General features: G+C 38.1%; 1 protein-coding gene across 6 annotated transcripts in view; it reads right to left on the bottom strand.

The window, feature by feature from the left end:
• fto (FTO alpha-ketoglutarate dependent dioxygenase) overlaps positions 1-27,916 on the bottom strand; it is a gene marked incomplete at both ends in the record, with an annotated part of 159,536 nt that overhangs the window by 62,352 nt on the left and 69,268 nt on the right. For 5 of the 6 annotated variants that reach the window (XM_079810666.1, XM_079810668.1, XM_079810667.1 and 2 more), the window contains one exon: positions 18,697-18,821. In XM_079810666.1, coding sequence (XP_079666792.1) covers positions 18,697-18,821 — 125 coding nt within the window. Of the gene's footprint in view, positions 1-14,988; positions 15,737-15,828; positions 18,822-27,916 lie in introns of those variants that run through there. The other variant, XR_013816070.1, reaches the window with a different exon arrangement.

Genomic DNA, 27,916 nt, shown 5'->3' with positions numbered 1-27,916 from the left:
TGATAAATAAATGAATGCACCCATAAGGATGGAAGGAGCGTTTCCAATGCACTGAGCCTGATGTGTTTATTTATCAGATATCTTTTAGTGGACCTGCTAGTGCAGTTTAGAGCCTCATAAATGTCAGATAAGCCACCGACTATGGCCTGAGAGAGAGATATGTGTGCTTCAATGGCCTCTCGGAGCTTGTGGGGTCGTTTAAACAGCAGTGAGCAGCAGGAATTCGGTTCCTCTGTGTCAAACGGCATTCTGAATAGTTGCACCTCGGGCGAAATACATCGCATTGTGATTTCATGAGCGAGAAAAAAAGGCAGCCCTCCGACAGAAAGGAGAGTGGAGGAAACAAAAATGACTCGCAGCGGATATCTCAAAGCAACGAGAAAGAAAGAAGAAAGTTGAAAGTGAATCCTCCTCTTCCCACAGGCAGTTAAGTGGGTACCTTGAGGCTGAAGGCCCCCAGCAGTCAGTTGATAATGTGACCTCTGAGCTAGCAGACTCACAGGCAGACCAGAGGCTGTGTAAACTAGCGCTGGAGAGCCTCAGGATGGAGTGAAGCTGAAGAAAACAGGTATAGGACAGAAGCAGATGCAGAAAATGACAGAAAACAGTATGTACTTCTTACATGAGAGGCATTGCTGTGCACACGATTAAGAATAGCTGCAACACGCAACCAACTCAAACTAGAGAGTCAAACTGAACTTAATAAAGAAATAGTGATGGTTAATGTCTACAGATTACATGTGTGGCTGTCTATTAGCACAGTGAATCATTTCACTTCACTTGGTACCTGAACTATGACAGCAGAAAAGGATATAGATGTGATACCGTCATTCATAAAGCATTGTTTAAACACAGCAAACCCTACCGAAAGCAATGTAATTGGTGATCAGAATCCAGGAAAAAAAGCAGTACCTAATAAGGGTGTTTCTTCAACTTTGGTCATTTTTATGTTCAAGGGGATGACATTTATTAAAATTAATTTAAACATTTATTTTAGCTACTTTTCAAATGCCTGTTCATCTTAACATATGAAAACATATATATTTCATAAAAACACATGAAAATATAAATAGTTTAACACCATAATAATCTTATGGAGTGAAGTAAACGAAACAAAACAAATATTAACATAAAAAGGCAAATATAATTTGCATATACAATATCTATTGTGGATCTCCAATAAACATGTGGGCAGATGCTTTTATATAAAGTGACTGCCATAAAGGTAGACATTTTATAAGTTCATGCACTCCCTGGGAATCAAACCAATGACCTTAATGTAGCTAGCATCATGCTCTACTGTTTGAGCTACTGGAATGCATGTCATGTAATTTTGTCAAATTATGGGGAGGGGAGTGTCAAAATTGTATGTATTTAGGACACAACTAAATCACATTTTCAAAAATTTTGCATAATTTGAAAACGCAAAACTATAAAATTAGACTAGACAAGTCAAAGGAGTCATTTTAGTGTAAAAGGGCTACAAATATCTCTGTCATTTCCATCACAGAATGCTATACAATAGATCATTTTGTTTATGGTGGTGGAAGTGTTCATTACCATCAGAAAAAAAAGAACTCTCCAATATGCTTTCTAAAAGTCGAAGGCCCTAAAGTGTCAATAGTTGATAGATTTCTTTTGTTTTTACAAACTGACTGACAGGAGAAATGGTTTGTGGTAATCAAGATGAAAATAACTATTCATTCAACTCACTCAGTACCTTGTCAGACACATACCCAAAAGCTTTAGTCAAGCACACTCAAGCTACAGCACTATTATTAGCTTGCTCTGATTTAATCGTCTATTGTCAGCCTCATTCCCATATCCAGGCCATCCGATGTATCTCACTTAATTTGAAATCTCTTTGTAAAGTACTTGGCTGTGGATTAGCTCTCTGTTTTTATTTCAAAGTCCTGTATAAGCTGCGCTCCCTCACGGGCCGGCTCTTTTCATCCCCAGAAAAGTTCACACACAATTTGCTTCGAGTAAAACACGGACAAACACCTCGGAGAAAGCAGCGAGAGCTGTGCTAGTACACTAATTACAAAAAATATCTGCACTAATCCCACCCTGATAAAACACTCATTACCAACCAAAGACACTTATCAACGGCGGATTGATGACCCATTTCCGAAAGTGGCTTTATAGGAGGCAGAGGAAAGGCAGTGTATCACTCTATCCTACATCTGTACCAGAGCTTTTCATTTGTCTAAGAGCGACGGATGTTGAGAGGTAATTAACAGCTGCTGGACTGGGCTAATAGAATTCTCTGGAAACTGTAAGTTGGTGGTGAGGGAGAGGGAGCTGGCAGGCCATGCCTGTATTAATTACAATGCTTCAGGATAGACTGAAGCTGCGAAAATCCTTTTAAGGACATCAGAATGTGTACACAACCACTAGTGATGAGTTAATGGTGTGCCACGTTTACATTTAAAAAAGGTACATTAAAAAAAAGTAATGCTAAACAGAATGTTTGATATATGATTAAACTGGTGTGAACTCACATGAGATTAAGACTTCAGTTCTTCATAAGCCGCCCTGTTTGTGCCACCAGCTGAGTACTATCCACTTTATTTCAGTGACTGCCTCAATATTGACACTTTCAGTTGTGGAATACTGCAAATTATGGGCGACAAACACAGGAGTTGGACAATAAAAATGGAACAACTTGTTTTTTTTTAACCAAAATAATTTATCAGTATGGTGAAGAGCCTCCGTTTGCCGCCAATACAGCATCGGTTATTCTTGGAAAAAACAGATACAATGCCTTCAAAGTGGCCAGGGGGATTTTGAGCCATTCCTCTGCAGAACAGTGGCCAGGTCACTATGTGACGCTGGTGGAGAAAAACGTTTTCTGACTTGCTCCTCCAAAATACCCCTTAAGTGGCTCAAAAATATTTAGATCTGGTGACTTTGCAGGCCATGGTAGAGGTTAAACTTCACTTTCATGATCATCAAGCTGAACTGTGTCTATTGATGCGTTATCATGCTGATCACGTCACCCCCTTCAGAGTATGTTTGAACCATTAGGTGCACATGGTCCTCAAGAATGGTTTGGTAGTCCTTGGCAGTGACGCGCCCATGAAGCACAGTAGGGAATGCCATGATATGCAGCCCAAACCATGACTGATCCACCCATGTGCTTCGTTCTGAGCAAGCAACAGTCCAGGTGCTAAGCCTTTTTTGGGCTTCTCCACACCGTAACTCCCATGGATGTGGGAAAGACAGTGAAGGTAGACTCAAAGGTTTGGCTATAGCAACCAGACCATAAATATTGACTCTGTGGAGCTCTCAACGAACGTCGAGGTCGTGTTGCGTGTCCGTTGTTTTCCCGCGGAATTGGGCTAGTTTTAAGTTGTTGCCTTAAAGTCTTGTTGCTAGTTTTAAGTCTTTCCCACAGGCTATGAATATCTATGAATAGGGCATGTCTACTATTGCGAAAACTTTTGCATAGTAAAAAAAAAATTATTCAGCGGGTTGATTTCCATCCCGTATCTACGATTTTAGCGTATCAACGTCCCCGAAACACTATACTACAAATTCAATGGAGAATTTGGCCGTCCGATGGAGAAAATCACAATGTGTTATTTTTGGGCTCCTTTTGACTGGCCATCGAGCTACTTTTGTTGCATAGACCTGGCAACCCTGTTCGATGTGTGCATTTAATGTGGCAGCTAGGTGGGCAGATGTGGAAACCTCCAACACTATATTGGCCAGTGTTTCAGTTTCATTGTCCAAACCCTGTATATCTTAGCCTGGCTCTGCCCTCCTTCGTACTTCCGCTCAATTTTCATTTTCCTTCAGTACTACGTCTGGGATTGTGGTTTATTCTTAGGTTTTCTCCGATCAAATTTTAAACGGCCCAATCAGCGAACAGAGGGAGTGGCTGAGAACAATGACGTTGATGTCGTGCGCTAGTTTGAGATGACATGCGTCCAGACCAAACGCTAGCGATTGGTTATGGCAGATCCAATAGTTTTAAACTTCAACAGAGTACCCGCCTTCAAGGAAGTAAACGCTTGTCAATGGAGAGTGGCCAGACTCTCTGTACAAATTAAATGTACGAGAGTCTGGTAGGACCAGGCTATGAATATCTATGAATATCTATATATAATTGCGAAAACTTTTGCATCTACACAGATCACATTGGTTGTTAAAGTTGGTAAATACCACAAACAATAAGAAATTATATTGTGCATTTAAAAAAAATCTGATCTAATAGTTTTGACCCTCAAATTTTTTTAGGATAATTAATGATGAATCTCACCTGTGTATTTTTTCCAGTATTTTCCTGATATTGGGGGGTTGATTTTTATTATTGTTATTGTTATTATTATTATTATTATTATTATTATTATTATTATTATTATTATTATTATTATTATTATTATTATTATTATTATTATTATTATTATTAACAAAACTAATTTCAAGATTGTTCTCTTTGTAAATGAAGGTCACATTCTTGTAAACATTGTACCATACTTCAATTAATAATTTTTTAATGTTTTACATGTAATGATGTTATGGTTTTACCCTTGTCTCAGACCCAGCTTATCCCAGCATGTTAAAATATGAAAACTATAGATTCTCATTATTTGTAATTTATTTTTAATAATTTAGACTTAAAAAGTGTCAGTGCACCTTAAAACACATGCACAATCACAATCAATTGCTTTGATAGAGCGATAAAGTGCATACCAACATTTGGTAATTCAGAGCGAGATGTAGCCACACAGAGACAGCAGCTGATGGCAATAGGTAAGGTTGAAAGGTCTGCTCCACCTGCCTGCTGTATCCCTGTCTAAGTTCGGTAATGAACACAGACAGCTTGGGGACAGTCTTGTGTTGAGTGTGTGAGTGTGTGTTTAGGGGTCTGACAGGTCCGCTCTGATGTCCCTCTCTCTCTTTGACAGGGCTGACCTGCAGTAATTTCTCCACTGACAGCAGCAGCTGTAGCCGTAACGCATAGACAGATGAAATTTTCATAACTATCTCCTCACAGTCACATCTTCACCTTCAGGATCATTTATAACCCGCCACTCGCCTGCCAGACACAATATGCTTGCCATGGAGCGGACTGCTCCAGCGGTGTTGGAAATAATTAACAGTGCAAGGGCAAAAGGAGTGAGTGTGTGTGTCTGTGGAGAGGGAGATTAAGGAGAGCTAACACTATCATTAACGTACATGTCACTTCAGTACAGTCAAAGATATGAAGTACTAATTACACACATACACACACAGAATAAAGCCTATACCCCCTGCCACCATATACAGTCGAAAGAGTGAGAAAGCTTGTGTGTAGGAGAAAAAGAGAAATGGTTTTATAGGAGCACATTAGCATTCATATAAACTAATGTTTTTATGCACTGTGAGTACATGCACTACCCACAGTGCCAAGATCCAGATTACAATACCATAATTGAGACAGAGATTCATATCTAACCTTAGACCAATGCAAGAGAACAGTCACACAATCTGTAGAACAGTCACACAACACCTACACGGGGAAAGTCAGATTCAATCACCTCCATCTTAAAGGGATCATTTACTTGCCCTTAGACTGATCTTAGACTGGGTAGTCAAGCTCCAAAAAGCAACATAAAAGCATATTAAAAAATTGTCTTTAATAACGTGTGCATATGCACATTTTTGCCCCAAAAAATAAAAATAAAATAAAAATGTACGAGCTACAGCAGGGTAAAAATATCCTAGCGATAATAAAAAAATAAAGGGAGTTACAATGTGAAATATTATTATGTTTTTTTATATATTTTTAAATTTGATATTATAAAACATTTAAAAATTTAATTTATTCCTGTGAAACAAAGCTGAATTTTCAGCATCAATACTCCAGTGTTCAGTGTCACATGATCCTTCAGAAATCATTCTAATAAGATGATTTGGTATTCAAGAAACATTTCTTATTATCAATGTTGAAAACAGCTGCTTTATATTTTTTGGAAACTCTGACACATTCAGGATTATTTGATGAATAGCCAAGAACAGGGGTTTTCAAAACCTCCAGAAGGTTCTAAGGGGTCCCCAGAAAATTTCAGGGAATAAAAAGTCAAAGCAAAAATGGATAAAGTCTACCGAACATTCTAACGGTTTCATTTCTAAACGTTTCTCTCCATTCTTGCCATATACATACTTTCCAGAATTGTATATGTTTGTTTTGTATCTTTCTAGTGGAGTTTTTCCCATTTAGTCCCATTTATCTTGCTCATTCGGGTTGTAAGGCAGTATTCTTAACCCAGTACGTGAGCTGCTTACATACATTTATTGTGAAAGTTGCTTATTCAAATCATTTTTAATTGGAAATGTTCTTCAGGTTTATACATCCAACATTAAGTACAGGGAGTGCAGAATTATTAGGCACGTTGATTTTCTGATCATATTTTTTTTCCAGGCACATTTGACCAATTCCAAACCACAGTAATCCTAATAACTACTATTGATTTAGTATTTAATAATGTATAAGTGATATATAATTGTTCATGAAGGCTGGAAATGAAAAACACCTTATATTCAGGTGTGCAGAATTATTAGGCATGTTTTCTTTTACAGATAAATTGAGCCAAAAAAGAGATTTAACTCAGACTGAAAAGTCAAAAAGTATTAAATGCCCATGAGAAGGATGCAATACTAATGTAATACTAGACATTGCAGTTAAGGCGTGACCATTGGACAGTGAAATGCTCGTTGGGTCAGCAGGGTCAGACAAAAACATGTGGTGAAGAAAAGACACCTATTGACCGCAAAAGAATGAAGAATTAAGGTGAAGAATTAAGGGTGAAACCATCAGGAACCCTTTAGACTCCAGCGCCACCATTTTCCAGAGCTGCAACCTACCTGGAGTCTCCAGAAGTGCAAGGTGTCAGGATCTCAGAGACTTCAGTTAGGTAAAGAATCCTAAAAAATGACCCCCACTAAATAAGAATCATAAGCTGAAGTGTTGTAAAATACACAAAGCCTGCTTTTTTATAGGCTTTATAGGTTTTATAGGTTGAGAATGACTCTTGAAGGACCAGCACCACATCCTCTAGTACCACTGTTTGAAGAATTCATCTTCCAGAATCTGGCAGTACGTTTTGGGAGTTCATTTTAGTCCATCCTGAAGTCCGTTTTGCAGAGATGGACTAAAAATGAACTCCCAAAACGTACTGCCAGATTCTGAAAGATGAATTCTTCAAACAGTGGTACTAGAGGATGTGATGCTGGTCCTTCAAGAGTCACTCTCAACCTATCTGTCCATAAAGCCTATAAAAAAACCTTCTTCATGTATTTTAAAACACTTCAGCTTGTGATTCTTATCTAGTGGGGGTCATTTTTTAGGATTCTTTACCTAACTGAAGTCTCTGAGATCCTGACACCTTGCACTTCTGGAGACTCCAGGTAGGTTGCAGCTTTGGAAAATGGTGGCGCTGGAGACTAAAGGGTTCCTGATGGTTTCACCCTTAATTCTTCACCTTAATTCTTAATTCTTTTGCAGTTAACAGGTGTCTTTTCTTCACCACCTGTTTTTGTCTGACCCTGCTGACCCAACGAGCATTTCACTGTCCAATGGTCACGCCTTAACTGCAATGTCTAGTATTGCATTAGTATTGCATCCTTCTCATGGGCATTTAATACTTTTTGACTTTTCAGTCTGAGTTAAATCTCTTTTTTGGCTCAATTTATCTGTAAAAGAAAACATGCCTAATAATTCTGCACACCTGAATATAAGGTGATTTTCATTTCCAGCCTTCATGAACAATTATATATCACTTATACATTATTAAATACTAAATCAATAGTAGTTATTAGGATTACTGTGGTTTGGAATTGGTCAAATGTGCCTGGAAAAAAAATATGATCAGAAAATCAACGTGCCTAATAATTCTGCACTCCCTGTATAGCCAATTTAAGTTTGGAAACAATATGTTGTACTTATAATGTCACACTTACTAAGGTACTACACACTTAATCTAACGGTTTAAATGTTTTTTTCATACATAAATATATAAATGGATTTTAGGAAGGGGGTCCCTCATTAAGGTTTATCATATTTGGGGGTCCGTGGCATCATAAAGTTTGAAAACCCCTGGCCTAGAAAGTTCAAAAGAAGAGCATTTATTGATAAATAATTACATATAAAATTATAAATGTCTTTACTGGTTGATTTTGAATTTAAAGCATTCTTGAAGAATTTATTTTCGTTTTTTATGACTATGAAGACCTCAAAAATGGCATAAAAGTCATATACATTTTTTTTTTTTGTAATCTATGGAGCTTGTCAACCCCTGTCAACCATTGTATAGCAAAAAAAAAATAACACTGCAAGAACATACTGCCAAACGTCGCTGTTTTCGATCTATGAAATAAAGAAACTAGTATGGATTTAAAATGACACGAGTGTGAGTAAATAATGAAAGAATTTTCTTTTTTTTGGGTGAACTCTTACCTTTAAGCCTATTATTAGGCCTATTCTAAAATAGGAAATCCACTTACTGGGTAATCATTCTAATCATTTTTAGCAGTTTAGCAGTTGTCACCATGAAGAGTGATTGAGTGATTTGAATGTGTCAAAGTCAATAGCCATTAAAAGTGCATTCCCACCCAGCATAGCTCCCACATTCTTGCTCGCATATCCTCGCTCCATTCGCTCGCTTCAGTTTGGGCTGTTTTTGGCTTTTTCTACAATGCAGTAATGTAGCGCCGCTCTGGTTAGCCTCACGCTTTTCTCCGTCTCTCTTTCCATATAAAATCAATGCTTAATAGCAGAGTGCACAACTGTTTGCTGGGGCCCCGAATTTCTGCGGTGCTCGTAATTGCATCAAGCACGGCAAACCGTTTAACATCGCTGCAAAAAGCATAATTATGCGATGCTGTTTTTATTAAGCCAAGAGAGCAATTAAAACGAAAAGCAATTTCTCTTTTTTAATGGCGTTCACCCCTCTCATTTGGATGCATCCGAGAAATGTTAGTTTTACACGGGGAGGCAACTTGCTGAATCATGTCCTCTGGTATACTGTTGTTTAGAGTTTGGTCACATAATGAAGCCTTCCATGTGCTGAGAAACAGGCCTTATCCTCCCAGCTATTAGGATGCCACATGTGTTCACCAGTGTGCATGTGTACATTTGGGTGTAATCCCTTGTACTTGTTTGCATTTGTTCACCACAAACATATGAGCAAAGAAACAAATAGGACTTACTTTTCCTTCCCACAAACAAATATAATAAGAACGACATTCCAGTGTGTACTGGCGTCCCCCCAAATTCAAGCGGTTCACCGAGTGGGTCGCTGCATGTACTCTTCAATCCTGACAACCGCAGGCATACGAGAACGGGCATACAAGGGGGACGGCAGCCGTGGTGGGTATGTCACGCATAGCTTTATGATTGCTAAACAGCGGTTTAGGCATATCTGAGTAATTTACGATCAAACTCTCAGTCGCTCGTTCAACTAGTAATCACACATCGCATGCACGTCGCAAGGGAGGGACCACACATGTTTGTTTCGATAAAGACAGACAAATTAGATGACAGCTTTTAAGCCCAACCATCAGTTTCACACTAATTACAGCCCTGCCGATGATGAAAGAAACACACCCAGACGCACACAAATAAATTTGTTACCTCTCCAAGCGCTGTGAGCGAATTCACCAGTAGGAAAATATGTGTGTGTGTGTGTTTACTTAGAGCAAGTCCAGGTGTTTGCCCGTGAGCACCAGAGCCTTCGGTTAAACACGTACAACGCTGTAGAAAGCAATGCTAAAACACCAATCACAGGCCCTAAGAAACACCACAATGCACCATCACTCGGCTCATTACGGTTGCGTGTGTGGGTAAGCATGTGTTACCCATGTATTGCTATGGCTTTTTCATTAACCTGTCTTACTGGCAGATAAACACACACACACACACACACACACAAACACGGTTCTGTTAATTAAACAGGTGAGTCTGCAAGAGCAACCGGCATCAAACCCTCAAGCGTAGCCGTGTGTGTGCATGATATCTCCATCCTTACAAACTGTAAAGGTCTCCCCAGCATCAGAGCTGTCATGTGCAGGGTGAGCCTGTCCGTTCTCATTGAAGATAGACGTTAACGGTCTTTTTCCCTCCACTCGGGGACAGCAGCTCTATTGTTTGTCCCCTGTCAGACCCTGGTGGGAGGGACACAGTCACTGCTGGGACAAAAGATACGCTGCACGATTGACAGCTATGGAGACACCCCGTTCCTCATGAGACGACAACCGGTGGAGTGAATTTGTGTGCCTATGAAAGTGAGACTGAGGAATAAAGATGGAGAGAACCAACTGTGAATGTGTTAATATGCAATGTCTGGTACATTCAGTGCTCTGGAATACTACTTTTAAAAGAATATTGTGTTGACTCCTAAAACTGTTAGTTACTTTTGTTTATGGTTTTCTGCTTGCACAACTTTTTTTATGTAATATTGTAATATTAGTAATGTTGAGTTGTGTCATGTTGTGGTGGCATGCAAGATTTGATGCATTGTATCTTTCCTAAATGCCTGAATGAAAACAGTGTTATTGTTGTCTAGCTAAGCTATAATTTAACTTGCTAAACGGAAGCTAAAATATTACAAAGGAAGGGAAATATTTAATTTGTAGCTTCTCAAATATAAATGTGAAATGTAAATTGTATGTAAATTGCAGTGTTGTTAACTTATTGTTACTGTTATATTCTATCTATCTATCTATCCATCCATCCATCCATCCATCCGTCCATCCGTCCATCCGTCTGTCTGTCTGTCTGTCTGTCTATATATAGCATTTGGTAATTGCAATAAAGCTGCAATAATATAAAATATATTTTAGATAAAAAATATTTCAAGAACTAAAACTAAACAGAAAAAAAATAATAAAAATGACAAAAGCACATACATTTCTAAAACGTACGTAAAATTAAAATTAAAACTGAAAATATAAAAAAAAATGTCAACTCTAAATATTAATAAATACTACAATGTATAACATACTAAAATAACACTCATAATTTCACATAAATATAAAACAAATACAAATTAAATAATTATTATAGTTTTATGATTAAGAATAAAAACAATGGAATGGATTTGTGTAGGAAGGAGAAAAGAATTCTGCATGAGGATATGACCTTGCACGACAGCAGCACCTGTTTGCAGAAACTATATCATAAGATTACAAGAGTATGATATAACAAATATAACAAAGTAACGTGTGCATTATAGTGTTAATTAAAAAAAGTAACATGTTAATAATTGTTTTATTCCCCTAAAACAATCTGATTAAGTAATACACGTTACTCGTAATGCAGTAACACAGTGGCCGCATTTGTATTGCCAAAGCAGAGGTTAGTTAGCAATCATGTTTGTCTGAGTGTGTAATGTTTGGTGTTTGATGTTCTAGTCTGTGGAGAAACTTCTGCTTGCCCTCTGAACCCCATGACCCTCCAGTGTGTGTGTGTGTGTGTGTGTGTGAGTGTGTGATGACAGCCTGTGGCATTTCTGTTCAGAAGGTTTCCACCCAGGTGAAGTACGAGAGGTCACAACACATTCAAGATACTGAGACACTCACAGAAATACAGACATTCAGAGCCTGAGGTCAGAGGTTACGCACTGAGGGTGAGTGACGAGGGCAGCTGCGACCTCCAGGATGCAACACTCATGCGCTCGAATGCAAACAAACATTTGCCACAATGTACGCATTCATTCAAAGCACCTATGAATGATTAACTCAATTCTAATATTTTGTTAACACTTTATAATACAGATCTAAGTACCACCAGTTAAAGGGATAGTCCACCCAAAAATGAGAATGATCCCATAATTTACTCACCCTCAAGCCATCCTAGGTGTATATGACATTCTTCTTTCACACGAACACAATCTGAGTTTTATAAAAAAATGTCCTGGCTAATCCAAGCATTATAATGGCAGTAAATAGCAGCCCAAAATGTGAAGCCCAAAAAAGTGCATCCATCCATCCATTATAAAAGTAATCCATACGGCTGCAGGGGGTTAATGAAGGCCTTCTGAAGCAAATCGATTGGTTTTTGTAAGAAAAATATCCATATTTAACATGTTATAAAGTGAAATATCTAGCTTGCGGCGAACCGCCTTCCGTATTCAACTTCTGAAGAAAGTGTAACGTCTCTCGCAGTTCAAAACACTTACGCTACATCCGACATCATCGCTGCCTCACTTACGCTTTTTTGCAAGTTTCAGAGCACTTTTGTAATGGATGGATGCACTTTTTTTGGGCTTCAAATTTTGGGCTGCCATTTACTGCCATTATAAAGCTTGGAAGAGCCAGGACATTTTTTTTTTACTCAGATTGTATTCGTCTGAAAGAAGAATGTCATATACACCTAGGATGGCTTGAGGGTGAGTAAATCATGGGGTAATTTTAATTTTGGGGTGAACTACCCTTTAATGCATACGTAATAATACTTTTACAGCCTGAGAATTCAGATTTGTTTTTATAAATATTATATTTTTCTACATTAATTTTAAGCAGCACATATGTTTTCAACACTGATATTGATAAGAAATGTTTCTTGAACAGCAAATCATCATATTAGAAAGATTTCTGAAGGATCACGTGACACTAAAGACTGGAGTAATAATGCAGAAAATTCAGCTTTGCATTGCAGGAATAAATTACATTTTGAAAATATATTAACATAGAAAAGAGTTTTTTTATTGTAATAATTCACACAATTTCTGTTTACACAGTTTTTTCATCAAAAGCCTTGGTGCAGCATAAGAGACTTTTCCAAAAACATTTACAAAATCTTACCAATTAATGTATAGTGAAAGATCACAACTTAAAGAGCAATAGTATATTTATGCAGTAAAACAAATAGTTATACATTGCATAAATTCCAAAGTAACACAAGGAAATAAAACCAGAAAGCAGATTAACTAGTCTTTAGAAGTTCATAAATCTTTTCCGATTTAAACTAAATGATTGATAACTCGAGCCTTTAATAGAGTCACTCATCCATCCAAGTACATGATCTCCTGCTCTTTTCGTCTATGAAAAACTGGTTTTGGATGACCTACATGCTTTAGTAAATGATGCCCTAAATCTGCCCTGTCCACTTAAACCTGATAGACATCTTGTGTATCTGGAGGAGGGCGAGTTCATTTTTCCACTATCTGAAGTACAGTATGAACGGTGGCTTCTCTCTCGCTCTCTGTCCTGTGGTTTTACTGAGAGTTCAACACTACATGTGCAAACAAATGCACACTTAATCTCATCCCACATACACCTCTCTTATTGCTCCATTTTTAACTCGACCATTTTCTGAAATTGTGTGATACTGCAAGAAAACAAAAGACAGAATAAGCAAAAACACAGAGATGGAGATGAAAAGGAAAATATGAGGGAGAGCGAGGCCAAAAAGACAAGGGGGTGGGGGGGTTGAGACAGATGGGCATTTTCAGAGATCATTTATCAAACTCAGGCCCGTTCACTCCCCTCCCCTCTCCCAAACCCCCATGTAATTCAGTAATCATTTTCATTATCATATAATGACCTTACAAAGCCTACAGCAGTTAGCACGGTCACTACAAACCACACAGCTGTTCCCGGCACTGCCCCCTTCATCACCTCCCAAACACGCAATCTGCCCACCGCAGGAATGGACTGTGACCCCTGCAGAGGTCAACGGAGGGATGTAGATGTGACAGGAGTTGTACGATCTACCTGAGCAAGGTCGGTTCTATCCAAGCGTGTGTTCACGTGTGTACTTTTTACGTAAACTCGCATTGCAGCGTGTCTCTGCAGGCATAATGGGTGCGAGATCAATGGTTTTGACCCACAACACCGCGGCTTGCATATGGATGAAACAAAACCACAAGGTCGACCCCTTTCGTCTGCCAATGCAAATGAATCTCTAAGAGGTCTTCCTTCTGTTAGTGTTTGATTTTGACCCATGGAAGATCCAACATTTTTAAGAGCAAATCATTTTAGAATATTCCAAATGCACAGATGGATATGCATATATGGTCTCCTTTACAACTGGCATTAACATGCATTGATGCATTGCACTTACACCTTCATTATAGCAGAGCTTGAGCAGGGGGTCTCAGAATGACTAAAATTAAGAAATTATGGTCACGTTTTATATTGGGTTTCTTTAACTATTATGTACGTCCATCACAACATAAGTATGATGTACTTATTGTGGTTATGTTGTATTGTAAAACTGCTATGTGCTGCTATTAAGGTGGGATATCCGGTTAGGGACAAGTTCAGTGGTATGGGTAGGTTTACGAGGTAAGGGAATAGTAATTATAGGTGTAATTACAAAAATTAATCACATTCAGGTATTACTTAAATATAAGTACAACGTAAAAACATGTATGTACACAATAAGTGCATTATATCAAATGATTAATTTGAATGTTAATACAAAGTAGTAGTTTGTAAAGTGACCGACATTTTTACTGATAAACTAAAATAATCAAACAATCTAAATCTAAATGCCAAAAAAACATAAAATAAAGATGTAAGCTGAAATTATAGTATTACTTATACAATATAAAATAAAAATATAAAAAAATATTTTCTCTCCTCAATAATTGTTTATTTCAATTCTCAATCTCATGTTAATCTTGAGTACCTATAGAGTAGTATTGCATCCTTCATATCTCTGAAGAGTCTTTAGTTTTATCATATTTATACCGAGCTCGTGCAGGCGTGCAGTAGGCGGAGCTAAAGATTCACGAGCACACACACACACACACGAAATACATCATGGCATTATCCCTGGATAAATTTCGATTCATTATACGTTTGTGTTGTTTGCATTACATGCACTTACGCGCCGATTGCAAACAAAACCAAGATATTTGATGCAGTTTCACTCACCATCAGAGGTTTCGACTCAGGACAGGGAACGAACAAACAAACACACTTGCAGAACTCCATTGCTGCTTCGGAAATCAAACTGCATTCAGTTTCCTTAACCTTTTTTTTTTTTATTTTGGCCATGTTTAGCATAAGAATCCAACTCTCTAACAGTGTAAATAAGTCAGAATGCATGAAATAGCATTAGACCCCCTTTTAAGAACATACAGTTATTCAAATTTCTATTAACACAAAATGAACTGTGGATCATTTCAAATTGTGTTTGATTTTGAATCGAATTATCGAATTTATGAATGTTTACCATTGTGGTTAATATATTGACACTCCCAGTTTCTGTTGTTATAATTACAGCAAAAATACCAAAAATAATGGGCCTATATGGGGGAGCTTTTGAATATTGTGTTGGAGAATGGTAGCCTGGAAATGTAGACGCACCCTAGCGGCAGCAAATCTAATTTGCAGCCAGGGTAGTCTAGCAACTCTCCGTTGACTTGTGAGCTGGGAAAAACAAACTCTGGTCAGGCCAATCACATCGTGTATAGAGTCGGTGGGCGGGCTTAGCATAATGACGCAGAGTTGTGGCGGTTCCGTGTGCTACTTGTGAACAAAGAAGCTGGCGAACAGCAGTCTTTCGAATCGGCTTTGGCCACGACTCTGGACTTGGAGTTAAGCTTTTCTTTGAGAAAAGAACGGCACTGAAGTCATTCTTAAGAAAGGAAGATGTGTTCGGAGTTTTGCCAACCGGATACGGCGAAAGTTTAATCTATCAACTAGCTCCGCTTCACCTTCTTCGTTGCTCTGGTTGGTTGTAGCGCTATCCTGTTGCGTGCAGAGGGAATTTGAAAGACAACCGTTTATCCCGCCCCTCGGATTGAGCCCTGCCAATGGTGAGTTCCCAGACCCAACATCTTGATGTGAGTCTGGCTAGTCAGGCTAGGAAAATTGGGACTTTGAGACAAAAAGGTTGAGAACCACTGCAGTAGAAATATAGATTCAATCACATGTACCTGCACAAACAAATAGCGGTTGCATGAGGTACTATGTTAATGGCCCTATTTAATTTACAAAATATTAATCAATAAATATAAATGCCTCATACATCAGGGAAAAAAAGGGCATCATAAGATATCAACTAATGTTACATATAAATGTTTATTTACCAAATTTTACATTCAAAATGGTGTGTGTCATTTCAACAGATAATAAAAAAGATGTCTTCTTTCCAAACATTACCACAGTAAAGGAAACAAGAGACTCCAAGGGTCATCCAGTAAAAAAAATCATAGGATATTAAATTGGGTGACCAGAGTGTCTCTGTCATTTTCTAAAAAAAAAAAAAAAAGACAAACACTTCTAAAACAAGTCAAGATTCCTTAAACGCCCTGTAAGTTGCTTTGGATAAAAGCATCTGCCAAAATGAATAAATTTAAATGTGTTAATGAACATGAAGAGTATCCACTGTATTTGGTCAGCATTGCAAGAGCCAAATGTTTGGAGGTGACCTGCATGAGTTCATTAGGTAAGTTAATAAGCCTGAGTACCCATAAGTCAACAGGAGGAGCCTACAGTCACATTTAGCATCTCTGTCCCTCAGGGTAACTTCAGATAGCTGAAAGCAGGTCCAGAGGCCCCACCGTCTGCAACAATCAAACTACTGTTTAAGAAAGCAAATGTCTGTAAGACAATAAAAGCCTTAATCAATCAGCCCGCTGTGCTTATGTTTATGAGCCTGTAGCGCCAACCATCCATCATTTGGTTTTTACCACTCAAAACACAGACGCAGAGACAAAAGAATGGCATAATGTGAGGAGCGGGCCTGCTGCATACTAAATTAATAAAACAATTGCAGCCTTTCACGACAAAATAAGCAACATGATTTAGCACGCTGCTCCGAGAAGTTTCTTTTCAAGAAGACTGGTCAGAAATTAATGTTTGTGTTCGGCGCTGTGAGTCATGATAGTTGTTATAACAGTCTGTCATGATAATAGTATAAATACATCACTGCATTCAGGTGAGCAGAGCACGGCGTACAACGTTCACTTTATCAGCTCATGTCGGAGGAGATATTATCAGCTATGAGCTCATTTTTGTCTTAACGGCGTCTTAACCTTAGCCCAAGCTATCTGCCTTCCCTCCCTAAATGCGATTTGTTGACAGCTACTTTACAGACCTGTGCCTGATGTTTCGAAGAGTGACGTTATCTCGCTCCAGAAGGGGGGCAGGAAGTGATAGTGGAAAGGGATGAGTTCAAACACATTGCAGTGTGTGCACACAGAGGAGTGAAGGTAGCTTTATCTAATCACGCTGCTCTGGCCGATGAAATAAACTTCCGTGCCTGTGACACAGTGTGCAAATGTGTAAATTGTGCAGGTTAGTGTGTCTGTAACACTCAATTTCTCCCCTTTTCTATTTCTCGAAATACAAAAAAAGAGCAATAATAAGTAGAGATTTAAAAATACACTACCATTCAAAAGTTCTGGGTCTGTGAGATTTGTGGAAGTCTCTTATGCTCAGCAAGGCTGTATTTATATTTGATCAAAAATACAGTAAAACAGTAATATTGTGAAATAGAAAACATTTATTTTAAATCGTTATAGTATTGTACTATACCTTAAAATTTCATATATTCCGGTGATGCACAACGACATTACTTCAGTGTCAAATGATCCTTGAGAAACCACTGTAATACACATTTGCTTATAACATTTATTAAAGTTGAAAACAGTCGAATCTGGGAAACATTTTTTAGGATTCTTTGATGAATAGAAAATTCAAAAGGACAGCATTTATACGAAATAGAAATCTTTTGTAACATTATGAATGTCTTCACTGTCACTATCACAGTAATGCGTCCTTGCTGAATAAAAGTATTGATTTCTTTGCAGGAAAAAAAGAAAACAAAAATCGTACTGACCCCACTTTTGAATGGTGGTGTATATTAAAAAAGAAAACAAACAAATAATTGTCATTATTGGTAACGAAGAATATATCATACTGCAATTCATAATTGTGCTATTTATACATACTGTAAATGCTATTTACATCAACACAATAATCACTGTCATATGACAGCATTCATATTTTAGCAATTTTTTATAAAAATATATTAAAAAAGTGGAACAATAAAACCTAATTAATTAAAAAAAATCATGTTGTAAAATAAACATGCTAAATGACTATACGGTACCATACATGGCTAAAAGTGTGTGTGTGCTTATGTCCTTGACGCTATCTGACAAATGAACCACGGCCTGGTCTGTAGTTTTCATCGTATGATTTAAGAATGCAGTTTCAGCACAACATCAACACTGTTTACAGGTACCAGCAGGCCTGGCCATCACTCTGGGGTCAGAGATAGGGGACGACCCCCTTAAAGGGGCCACTTTACAGAAACAAGAGGACAGGGAGGAGCCCTTAATGTTGTAAAGGTTAAGACCCAACTTCAACTTCAACAGGGAAATTCAGTTGTTTCAGGCCTTACCAACTAATAGTCTGATCTGAATGAAGACAGATTACCACACACAAAGTAGTCTGTTGGGAAATAAAAAAGAAAGAGAAAAATGGCGTGTGTGTGCTGTGTTGGTATGCATATCCGTGTGTGTAAGGCTGGTTCTCTCTCTTATCGGAACAAATGGGTTATGTCTCTCAGTCGCCCTTATCTCAGAGGAAGGAAGTCAATGGGCTATCAGCACGTGTATGCGTGTGTTTGTGTGAACTCTCTAGGTCTGAAGGATTGTCCTCCTGCTGAACAAAAAAAGTCCTTTCTTCTATACAATTCACTAAGATGTGGCATTAAACACAAGAGTTTAGCACATGGGCACACACCTGTCCTTCCATGTCTGTCTGTGCTGCTGTCTGTCCGTCAGGGCGTTCAGCAAGATGTCTGCCATCTCTCTTCTGTTCTCCTGTGCTGTGTTTTCATCCTCCACCACAACCAACAGCAGCTGAGTCTGGAAACAAACAACACAGAGAGGTGTGACTTCAAACTATAAATGACACAAGATACGTTTAAGATAGTCAATTAGGAGGTATGCACAGTAATGTAACACTATATGCTACCGTTCAAAAGTTTGGGGTCAGATTTAGTTTTTTTAAATGTAATTAGATTTCCCTAGTTATGCATCAGAAACGAGAGAAATAAACAACCATTTTCTACACATCTCATAATAAATTGACAGAATATTAATGAGTGAATTTTCTTTTTTTTTAAGGTGGGGTAAGCGATATTTGAAAAACGCTGTTTGAAAGTTGGACCGACAGAACGACAAACATGTAGCCAATCCGCATTAGGGGCGTATGACCGTAGAGGAGAGTGAACAGGCAAGAGGGAGATTTGAAGAAAGACTCATAAGAATATCTCATAAGAAATAGCTCATAAGAATATCACTGGAAAATTAAAGGTTATGATCAGGAAAGAGCTTTAGGACCCACGTTAATATTAGAAAAGCTTTCCAGCGCTGGAGAAAGCCGAGCGGGAAGGCCTGAAAACAGAGGTTGCTTTTATTCCGCTCCATACGTGAGTAACACTGGTTTTGAGTGTCATTGTTTGTCTGGAGCTGCTGTGCTGTTGGCAACTAACAACAAACTCTTGCTTATTCTTGTGTATTGTATGTTCATAACGTAACATAAAACCACATTAGGGTTACAAAGTGATTCTGCCTCTTAAAAGATCCCTGAGCATCCTCAATAGAAATACAACCACTCTTATCTTGAAATAAAGGAATCAAGCTTTACTACCAATCCCATAGACAAGCTCTTAGCCAGTGCTTAAACAAATCAATATACATTCATTCCCTTCATGTCAGAGGTCAAATCTATTCTTTATTTATGCTGCAGTACATTTTACAAACACTGATGGTTAAGCCAGAATCAGAAACAGCAGGACAATTTGCTTTTCAAAGACGTTTTTTAAATATAATAATATATAAACATTTTTAAATATACACTACTATATACTTTTCATGTTTTTAAAAGAAGTCTCTTATGCTCACCAAGGCTGCATTTGCTTGATGAAAACCACAGTAAAAACAATATTACAGTAATATTCTGAAATATTAAAATTTAAAATAACTGCTTTCTATTTTGATACATATTAAAAGGGGTCATGAATTGGCTTTTTAAAAAATCGTATACTGTTGTCTGAGGTCAACTAATGACGTTCGTGTGGTTTTTACATTCAAAAACATCATAATGAATAAGTAATAGGCTATTTTCTGCCTTGGTTTTGATGGGCTCTCAGAAAAACGCTTGGTTTTGATGGGCGTGCCGCACTGAAGACTTGGAAGTAAATGTCCACAGCTAGGATTGGATAAAATTTGCATATTTAAATGAGCTTCAGCTCCCCTCAGTACATGTGGAAATTGTTTTGAAAGCGTCTGGAGAAACGCTCACAGGGCTCGAAAAATATCTGTATCAAACAAATACAATGATTCATCTCTCATCCACCCGCGATTGATTGGAATGTTATTTCTGTATTACTTGGCCGGCCTGATCATCAGTGAATATAACCCCGAACCGTACACACACACACACACACACACACACACACACACGCACGCACGCACACCCTGTCGGCAGGACGGTGATAGCCAGTCTGAAAAACACATAGCCCCGGGACGCCAGGCTTTGCGAGCACTGGCGTTACAAGTCTGAGTCTGATCACGAATGAACCAATAACACCTTCTCCAGCCTGTGACAGCGTGCTAAGGTATGTAATCAATAGATATCAAACGATCTGTAACAATGCAATACTAACATATAAAAAAAAACATGTTTTACTCACATAAGTGTGTTGCACAGTTCCTGTCGGATCCAATATAGAAGGCACAGCATTGTGTTTTAATCTCAATATGTCTGCAAATCCAGTCTCAACCTGTATCTTGTTTACAAACGATTCTGCGGTGAAATGAAGCAAACAAACGCGCAATGTCTTACACACGTGAGCTGGAACCGGCATGTTTATTGCTCGGTAGCGTGACCCGTTTAGCTCCACGAGTCGGTGGGCGGGCTTGAGGCGGTGCTTCTGCATTCTATAACGTCAGTCGACATATTCTGAGATCTCTCGTTTTCTGGGTCTGGTGTCTATAAAAGCTTTTCTTTGACTAACAAGGACGTTTTCAGCTCTGAAACTTACAGGATATTCTTATATCACGATGAACTTTAATATATCAAAGGCTCAATGGAAAGTTGATTTCTCAATTCATCACCCCTTTAAAAGTGTCCAGTCTTCAGTGTCTCATGATCCTTCAGAAATCATTTTAATATGATGATTTGCTGTAGCCTAGAAATCTAGACGCACCCTAGCGGCAGAAAATGTATTTTGCCGCGAGTGTAGTCTAGCAACTGTTGGTAGACCTCAGAGCTGGAAAAACCAAACTTTGGTCAGGCCAATCACAGCGTGTGTAGAGTCAGTGGGCGGGCTTAACATAATTACGGCGCGGAGTTGCGGAGATTCTGCATGCTACAGGTAAACAAAGAAGCTGACGACCAGCGTCTTTCAAATCGGTTTTGGCCGCTACTCTGGAAGACTTGGAGTTAAGATTTTCTTTGAGGGAAGAACAAAGAACGGCACTTAAGTCATTCATAAGAAAGGAAGATGTATTCGGAGTTTAATCTGTCAACTAACGTTAGCTCCGCCTCGGTTGGTTGTAGCGCTATCCAATTGCGTGCAGAGGGAATTTGAAAGACAACCGTTTATCCCGCCCCTCGGATTGAGCCCTGTCAATGGTGAGTTTCCAGATCAAACATCTTGATGTGGGTCTGGCTTGTCAGGCTAGATTTGCTGCTCAAGAAAAATTTCTTACAATTATCAATCTTGTGCTGCAATGTTGTGATCCATTTTCCAGTATTATTTGATTAATAGAAAGTGTAAAAGAATACAGCATTTATTTTATCTTTTGTAACATTGTAAACGTCTGTACTGCCACTGTTGACCCATTTAATGCAACCCTACTTAAAATTTCTTTGGAAAAAATAAAGTTACTGAAAAAGTTTGAACCCATAAAAAGAGACCAATTATGTTCAATGAAGACCAGAAGTCAAATTTGTAGTTTAATTAGTTGACTGAAGTTTACTAAAGATAAAGTTCTCCACACCTCCAATGTCCATAGAAAATGAGTAAGAGTATCCAGCCTCAAACCAACTTAGGACACAGAAAAAAAAAATGTTTACACAGGCATATGGAAGATCAGTTGACATAATTTTTACATGTTGTGATAGGTTAACAGTACAGATCTAGCAATGTCCGAAAACATGATGTTCAGTTCTTTATGCAAATGTGGTTATCTAAAGAATATATCTGACATATTAAGTTCTCATTCGTAAGCAACTATCATAAGGGTCAGAGGAGAGTCATAAATCCCAAAAGGGCACTTCTCATGTGGTTGACTGTTCCTTTGGCATGGTCACATTCCTAAACAACCCCTGCGAACAAACCATTGAAACATAGCGATATCCTTTCCTTTCAAGGTTGAGACGCACCACATCACTGGACAGAACAATAAATTCACGCACAGCAAACTTTAGTGATATAAACAGAAGATGGTGCTGTAAATGGTGCTTTAAACACACACAAAAAAACAATTGGCACAGACAGACCCTCAGTCATTTCTCAGATACCAAATAAAGACATTGCCTGTACGCAATCATTAATACGAGGTTAATAAACAATATTTCCTATTCATTCAAACAAAAAAAGGAGTTTGTTGTAAATCCACCCCTTTAGTATTTTAATATAAAAAATAAACATATACATATACATATACATATACATACATACATACATACATACATATATATATATATATATATATATATATATATATATATATATATATATATATATATATATATATATATATATATATATATATATTAATATATTATTTTAAAGGTATCAGAGTTTTCTTTTCTTTTAAAAAGATGTAAAATGCCAAACTTTTCCTCTCTCGCTGTCTTCTACAGTAGCAGGAGCTGAAATGATTGACAGGTGAGAAAAGCATACGCAAAAAGTGCTCTCAGCGTTGGTTCACCTCACCTGTTTCACAACGATCTCTTTTTCTTTATTTCTTTTCATCCCTCGTTCATCCGTGAGACAGCACTTCTGTCTCTCACTGAAGCATTACCTGTCAGCGGTCTTTACCTGTTAGAGTCATCCTGTCTAAGAAAGCATCGGGTGAAAGAGTCTGCCAAGATTAACTGACTACGGGGTCACAAGGTCAGTCGAATCACATCAGACTAAACATAGATGACACAACAACAGTGACTCATGATCGTTCGTATGTGTGCGCGCGTGTGAGAGAGACTATGTGTTATCGTCCCCTTGGAATTATAAGGTTCTATCTGCGTTCTGAGCAGTTTTGAGATATTGAGCTTCAAAGTTTTTGCATTACATATAGGAAAATGTATATGGGGAACAAGTTTCTTTCAAACATGAAAATAACAGGGACCCTAAATGTATTCTAAATATACAATATCAAAATCCTCTCAAAATTGTAAATGGGGATTTTTGTAATGGGTCAAATGCAGATAGAACCTTCTAATTCTAAAAAAACACTTTTCGCTTAGAATTACAAGGTTCTATCTGCCAAACCATTATTTGAACATTAAATATAAAAAATAATGTTGTAACAATGTCTCAACATGTGTTGGAATGTAATATGTTATCCTTTCTTATGACATTTATTTCATATTTTTAGCACTTCCATGTATTTAGGACATTTCAAATTAAGCTAGGCAGGTCTAAATATTTTGTCCAGTGCAGATGTAAATTTTTGGTACCAATTTGGTGGGTAATTAAACACATTATTGCAGAAATTGTTCATCTTTCTTTTGTTTAGACAGAAAGCAGCTACTGTAATACATCTGAGCAGGATTTTATTCCACCTAAAGTGGGCCAGGTAAAATGTCTTTCTCTCTAGACATCAGTATGGCTGAAATAACATGCTAACGTTTATTGTTGTAATTAAGACCCCATCAATTAAACTTTTTACTATTTGACCTTTAAGGCTTAATATTGTAAAAATTAAGACATTTTAAGACTTTAAAAACTGCAAGAAAACAGACATGCTTCAGCAAATTAATTCATAAAGTTTAATAATCATTGAAAAATGATTCACTGACTATATATGATGCCTGGAATTCGGGCTGCTGTCCTTGACCTGATCGTCAATAAAATTGTCGATCTTGAGGTTTCTTAAAAACTTTGCATTGTGTGCCATAATCCTCACAGATATTGTGTGTCTGCGATCTTTCCTGTCAAGGAAAAAGCCGGCGACACAACCTATAAAGTTGATCCTGATTGGTCCTCTTCTGTGCATTCGAAGTGCTGATTGGCTCACGCAGATAGAACCTTATAGAGCCAAGTCAGAGTTCGACTTTGTAGATAGAACCTTTTTGTTTTTCAATAAAAAGTCCCAAAATGTACACAACTTTTAAAAAAAACATCACATAATGTAAATAAGTTGTCACAGAATAAGAATATGTGAATAACTCAATTTTGACAAAAACATCAGATAGAACCTTATAATTCCAAGGGGACGTTATGTGTTTACAAGGTGGGCTGATGAGAGAACTTTACACAACCAACTTACGTTTACCACCCTATATATGCCCACCTTATCTGTGTGTGCCCTTGTTTACCCCTGAATGACGGTAGCTGTCGTCAGCCGGGTGATGTTGTGCAGTGCTCCTGGGTTCAGGACCACAGTGAAGAGGGTGAGACAGAGGGCAAGTGACTAACAGAGGCGGCTGTGTGTATTTGTACAAGGAAACACACTTCGGGTTACCCCACACTAACAGAGGGGAAGTATAAACACACATGCACACTCACCAGGACTATGTGGCAGGTACACCAGACAACCAATAGTAGAAAGGCCATCCAAAATACCTACAGAAACCTGAACAGCTAGCGTCAGACAGGAGACACTGAGATAACGTATGACATGAGCACTTAAAACACATAACAGCCAGTGGGCATTCTTTAGAAAACCTTAGTTTGACAAAACACACGCTAAATTTACACAGCTAGACTGTATTTTATAACTTTAGTAAAATGTGACAAACACGAGGTACAGAAGGCATCGTTTTCATTTATGTCTGCATGATTTTCTGTTTGATGGACAGATGAGAATTGAATGGCATTTCAGCATTTACGTATCAATCAATGAGCGTGTATGTTTTTATACCGTCATAGATCATTTTAAATCTCAAGGGCATTCAACTTATTTCTTAAATCTTAATTCTTGAATGAACAGTTAAAGGGTTAGTTCACCCAAAAATGAAATTCCTGTCATTAATTACTCACCCCATGTCATTCCAAACCCGTAAGACCTTCGTTCATCTTCAGAACACAACTTAAGATATTTTTGATGAAATCAGAGAGCTCTCTGACCTTCCATAGACAGCTATTTGATTAACACTTTCAAGGTCCAGAAAGGTAGTAAAGACATCGTTAAAATAGTCAATGTGACTCCAGTGGTTCAACCTTAATTTTATGAAGCGACCAGAATACTTTTTGTGAGCAAAATAAACAAAATAACGACTTTATTTAACAATTTATTCTAGGCTGTGTCAGACTCTTACGTTGTTGACGTAACGTAAACAGTACAGAGCTTCCAGAACGCCGGCTTACCATTGGCCGACGCTGTTCACATGTGCACCACGTTCTGTCATAGAACTAGGAAACACTGCACTGTTTACACTACGTCAACAGTCATTTTATTATGATTTTCATTCTTCTGTGGAACATAAGATATTTTTACATAAGAAACACAAAATAAGATACTTTTTTTCATCCAGGGTCAACGGTCATCAAAACAAACATCATCTACAGACAAATGATGCAGGCTTTAGTTGGAACTAACTTTGAACAAAAACAAGTCGGTTTAATTACAGTACTTAAAACCTACTTGCTTTCTATATAGTACGTAAAAAGCAGAATGTCAAATGAGTCTGAAAAAGTAGCATTCATAAGACAGTAGGTGTATAATATTTCTTCTGCTAAGATTCTGAGATGGGCCATTTACTATCCCATGAGACCACAGGAAAAAAGTATTCGGCCTCGAGGAACAGTGATACAACTGGCATCGTAGGTCACATGACAGTGGCAACAAAATGTCTGGATTGTATTCAAACTTCACACATTCAAGCAAATTCTTCTTCAAATCTAGTACATACTCGGACCGTGAATTCGGCAGTAGCTATGTTTGTCAACTATGTTTTAGTGGATGTATCAAGCAGAGTAACCAAAGGTGTACAGTAATTCATCACACCATCTATGAACTACAACACAATCTATATTCGACTAATGTTTGACAACCAAAAAATTAGCTTGAATACATTTTGTCTACATTTTAAACTTGACAACCCTCTTTTCTGTGAAATGCTTAGCTTGAAAATAGCTAATGGGAAATCTTTCTTTCAAATAAATGTTATTCATACAATTGAATGTGTAGTTGATGTATTCAAATACCTTTGGGGGCCTTCTGTGCGCATGCACAGACACATATCTCACTATTTGTTGTTGGTGGGACATGTTTTAGGGGGAGTTCTGTTATGTCCGGGACAGATGGTCCTCACCCAGTCAATGTACTGAAGCATTGTAAGGGTACAACTACAGCAGAGTACTATGGAGACTGAATCACACATGCCATGTTAAATGTATAGAGCAGAGACAATATATACATATGCATGCATGCGTGTGTGTGTGTGTGTGTGTGTGTGTGTGTGTGTGTGTGTGTGTGTGTGTGTGTGTGTGTGTGTGTGTGTGTGTGATTGAGAGTTTGGCCTTTCAGCCACATTGACCCTCTGATCTCTCTGAGGCTCATCAATTACCTCTCCCCTCAGAGCCAGCACGCTGAGAGAATGGATTATATGAAGTGTAAAACATTAGAAAAATGTGTTCACAACATCACAGCAATGTGTCCGAGGACAGAGGAGGGGACAGATAATAGAAACCCAGCTGCTGAAGAGCCAACGCAACAAGTGAGAGCGTTTGAAGGCATTGTGGGGAAGCTCTGTGGGCCGCAGGCTTTTGTGCTGGAGATTGTGATTCCTCTAGCCAGAGGCAACTGGACATATGCTTTTTGCTTGAGCTAATGAGGCAAAGGCTAAAAGCTTTGTGATTTTCTTTCTTTCTCTGCCTCAGTTTCTCTCTCTCTCTCTCTCTCTCTCTCTCTCTCTCTCTCTCTCTCTCTCTCTCTGTCTGTCTCTTTTAGGTGGGAACGTTTTAAAAAGGCGACTGCTAACCAAAAGCAGTTGATAACATCTCAAAACACCAAATATGCTGCCTAATGTGTCTAGAGATTGGGTTTAATGATTCTACCACTCTTGCTGTATGCAATATGAGCTCCACAAATCTTACAGACCTGCAGAGCACTACCATCCAAAAGACAGATATTTTCCGCGAATGAAAAAACGACGTGACACAGAAAGCAATTAGCAAGTTAGCACTGATAATAAGAGACAGTATGACTAAAAAAACACTTTACTAATAAATCAAGTAAATGTATTCTGGTAATACCATGTTTATGGCCAAGTACTATTATAGCACTTTATGGTAGTCTCTGAAGTACCTTGGAAAACCATGGTACATGAAAAAGGTCATTTAGTATCAAGATAAGTCAGTGGAGCACATCAAATGTTTGGTTACCCATACTCTTCAAAATATCTTCCTTTGTGTTCAGTAGAAGAAAGAAATTCGCGCAGGGTTGGAACAACTTGAGGGGGAGTAAATTATGACGGAATTTTCATTTTTGGGTGAACTATCGCTTTAAGGATTGGTTATGCCAACTAATAGAATACCAATGTCTTTAAAATACTTTTGCTGTGCTGTCTCTTGAATGTATCACTTTCGTTGTGACTTCATACCCCACTTTCACTCTCTTTCATATACACAAACATATATGCATACACATATGCCTCATCTCTCTCCACCTCCATCTCCTTCTGGATCTGCCTGCTGATTGGAGATTAGAGATTAGCATCTTGTACCCACGTTTCCCCTGCCAGTGAAAGCTTTTGGAAGTGGGAGCGAGGCCAAAACCTC

The sequence above is a fragment of the Gobio gobio genome, assembly GCF_949357685.1.
Source record: "Gobio gobio genome assembly, chromosome: 2".
Taxonomy (NCBI): Eukaryota; Metazoa; Chordata; class Actinopteri; order Cypriniformes; family Gobionidae; genus Gobio; species Gobio gobio.
Note: the sequence above shows the minus strand (reverse complement) of the source record. Positions and strands in the feature narration are given on the sequence as shown.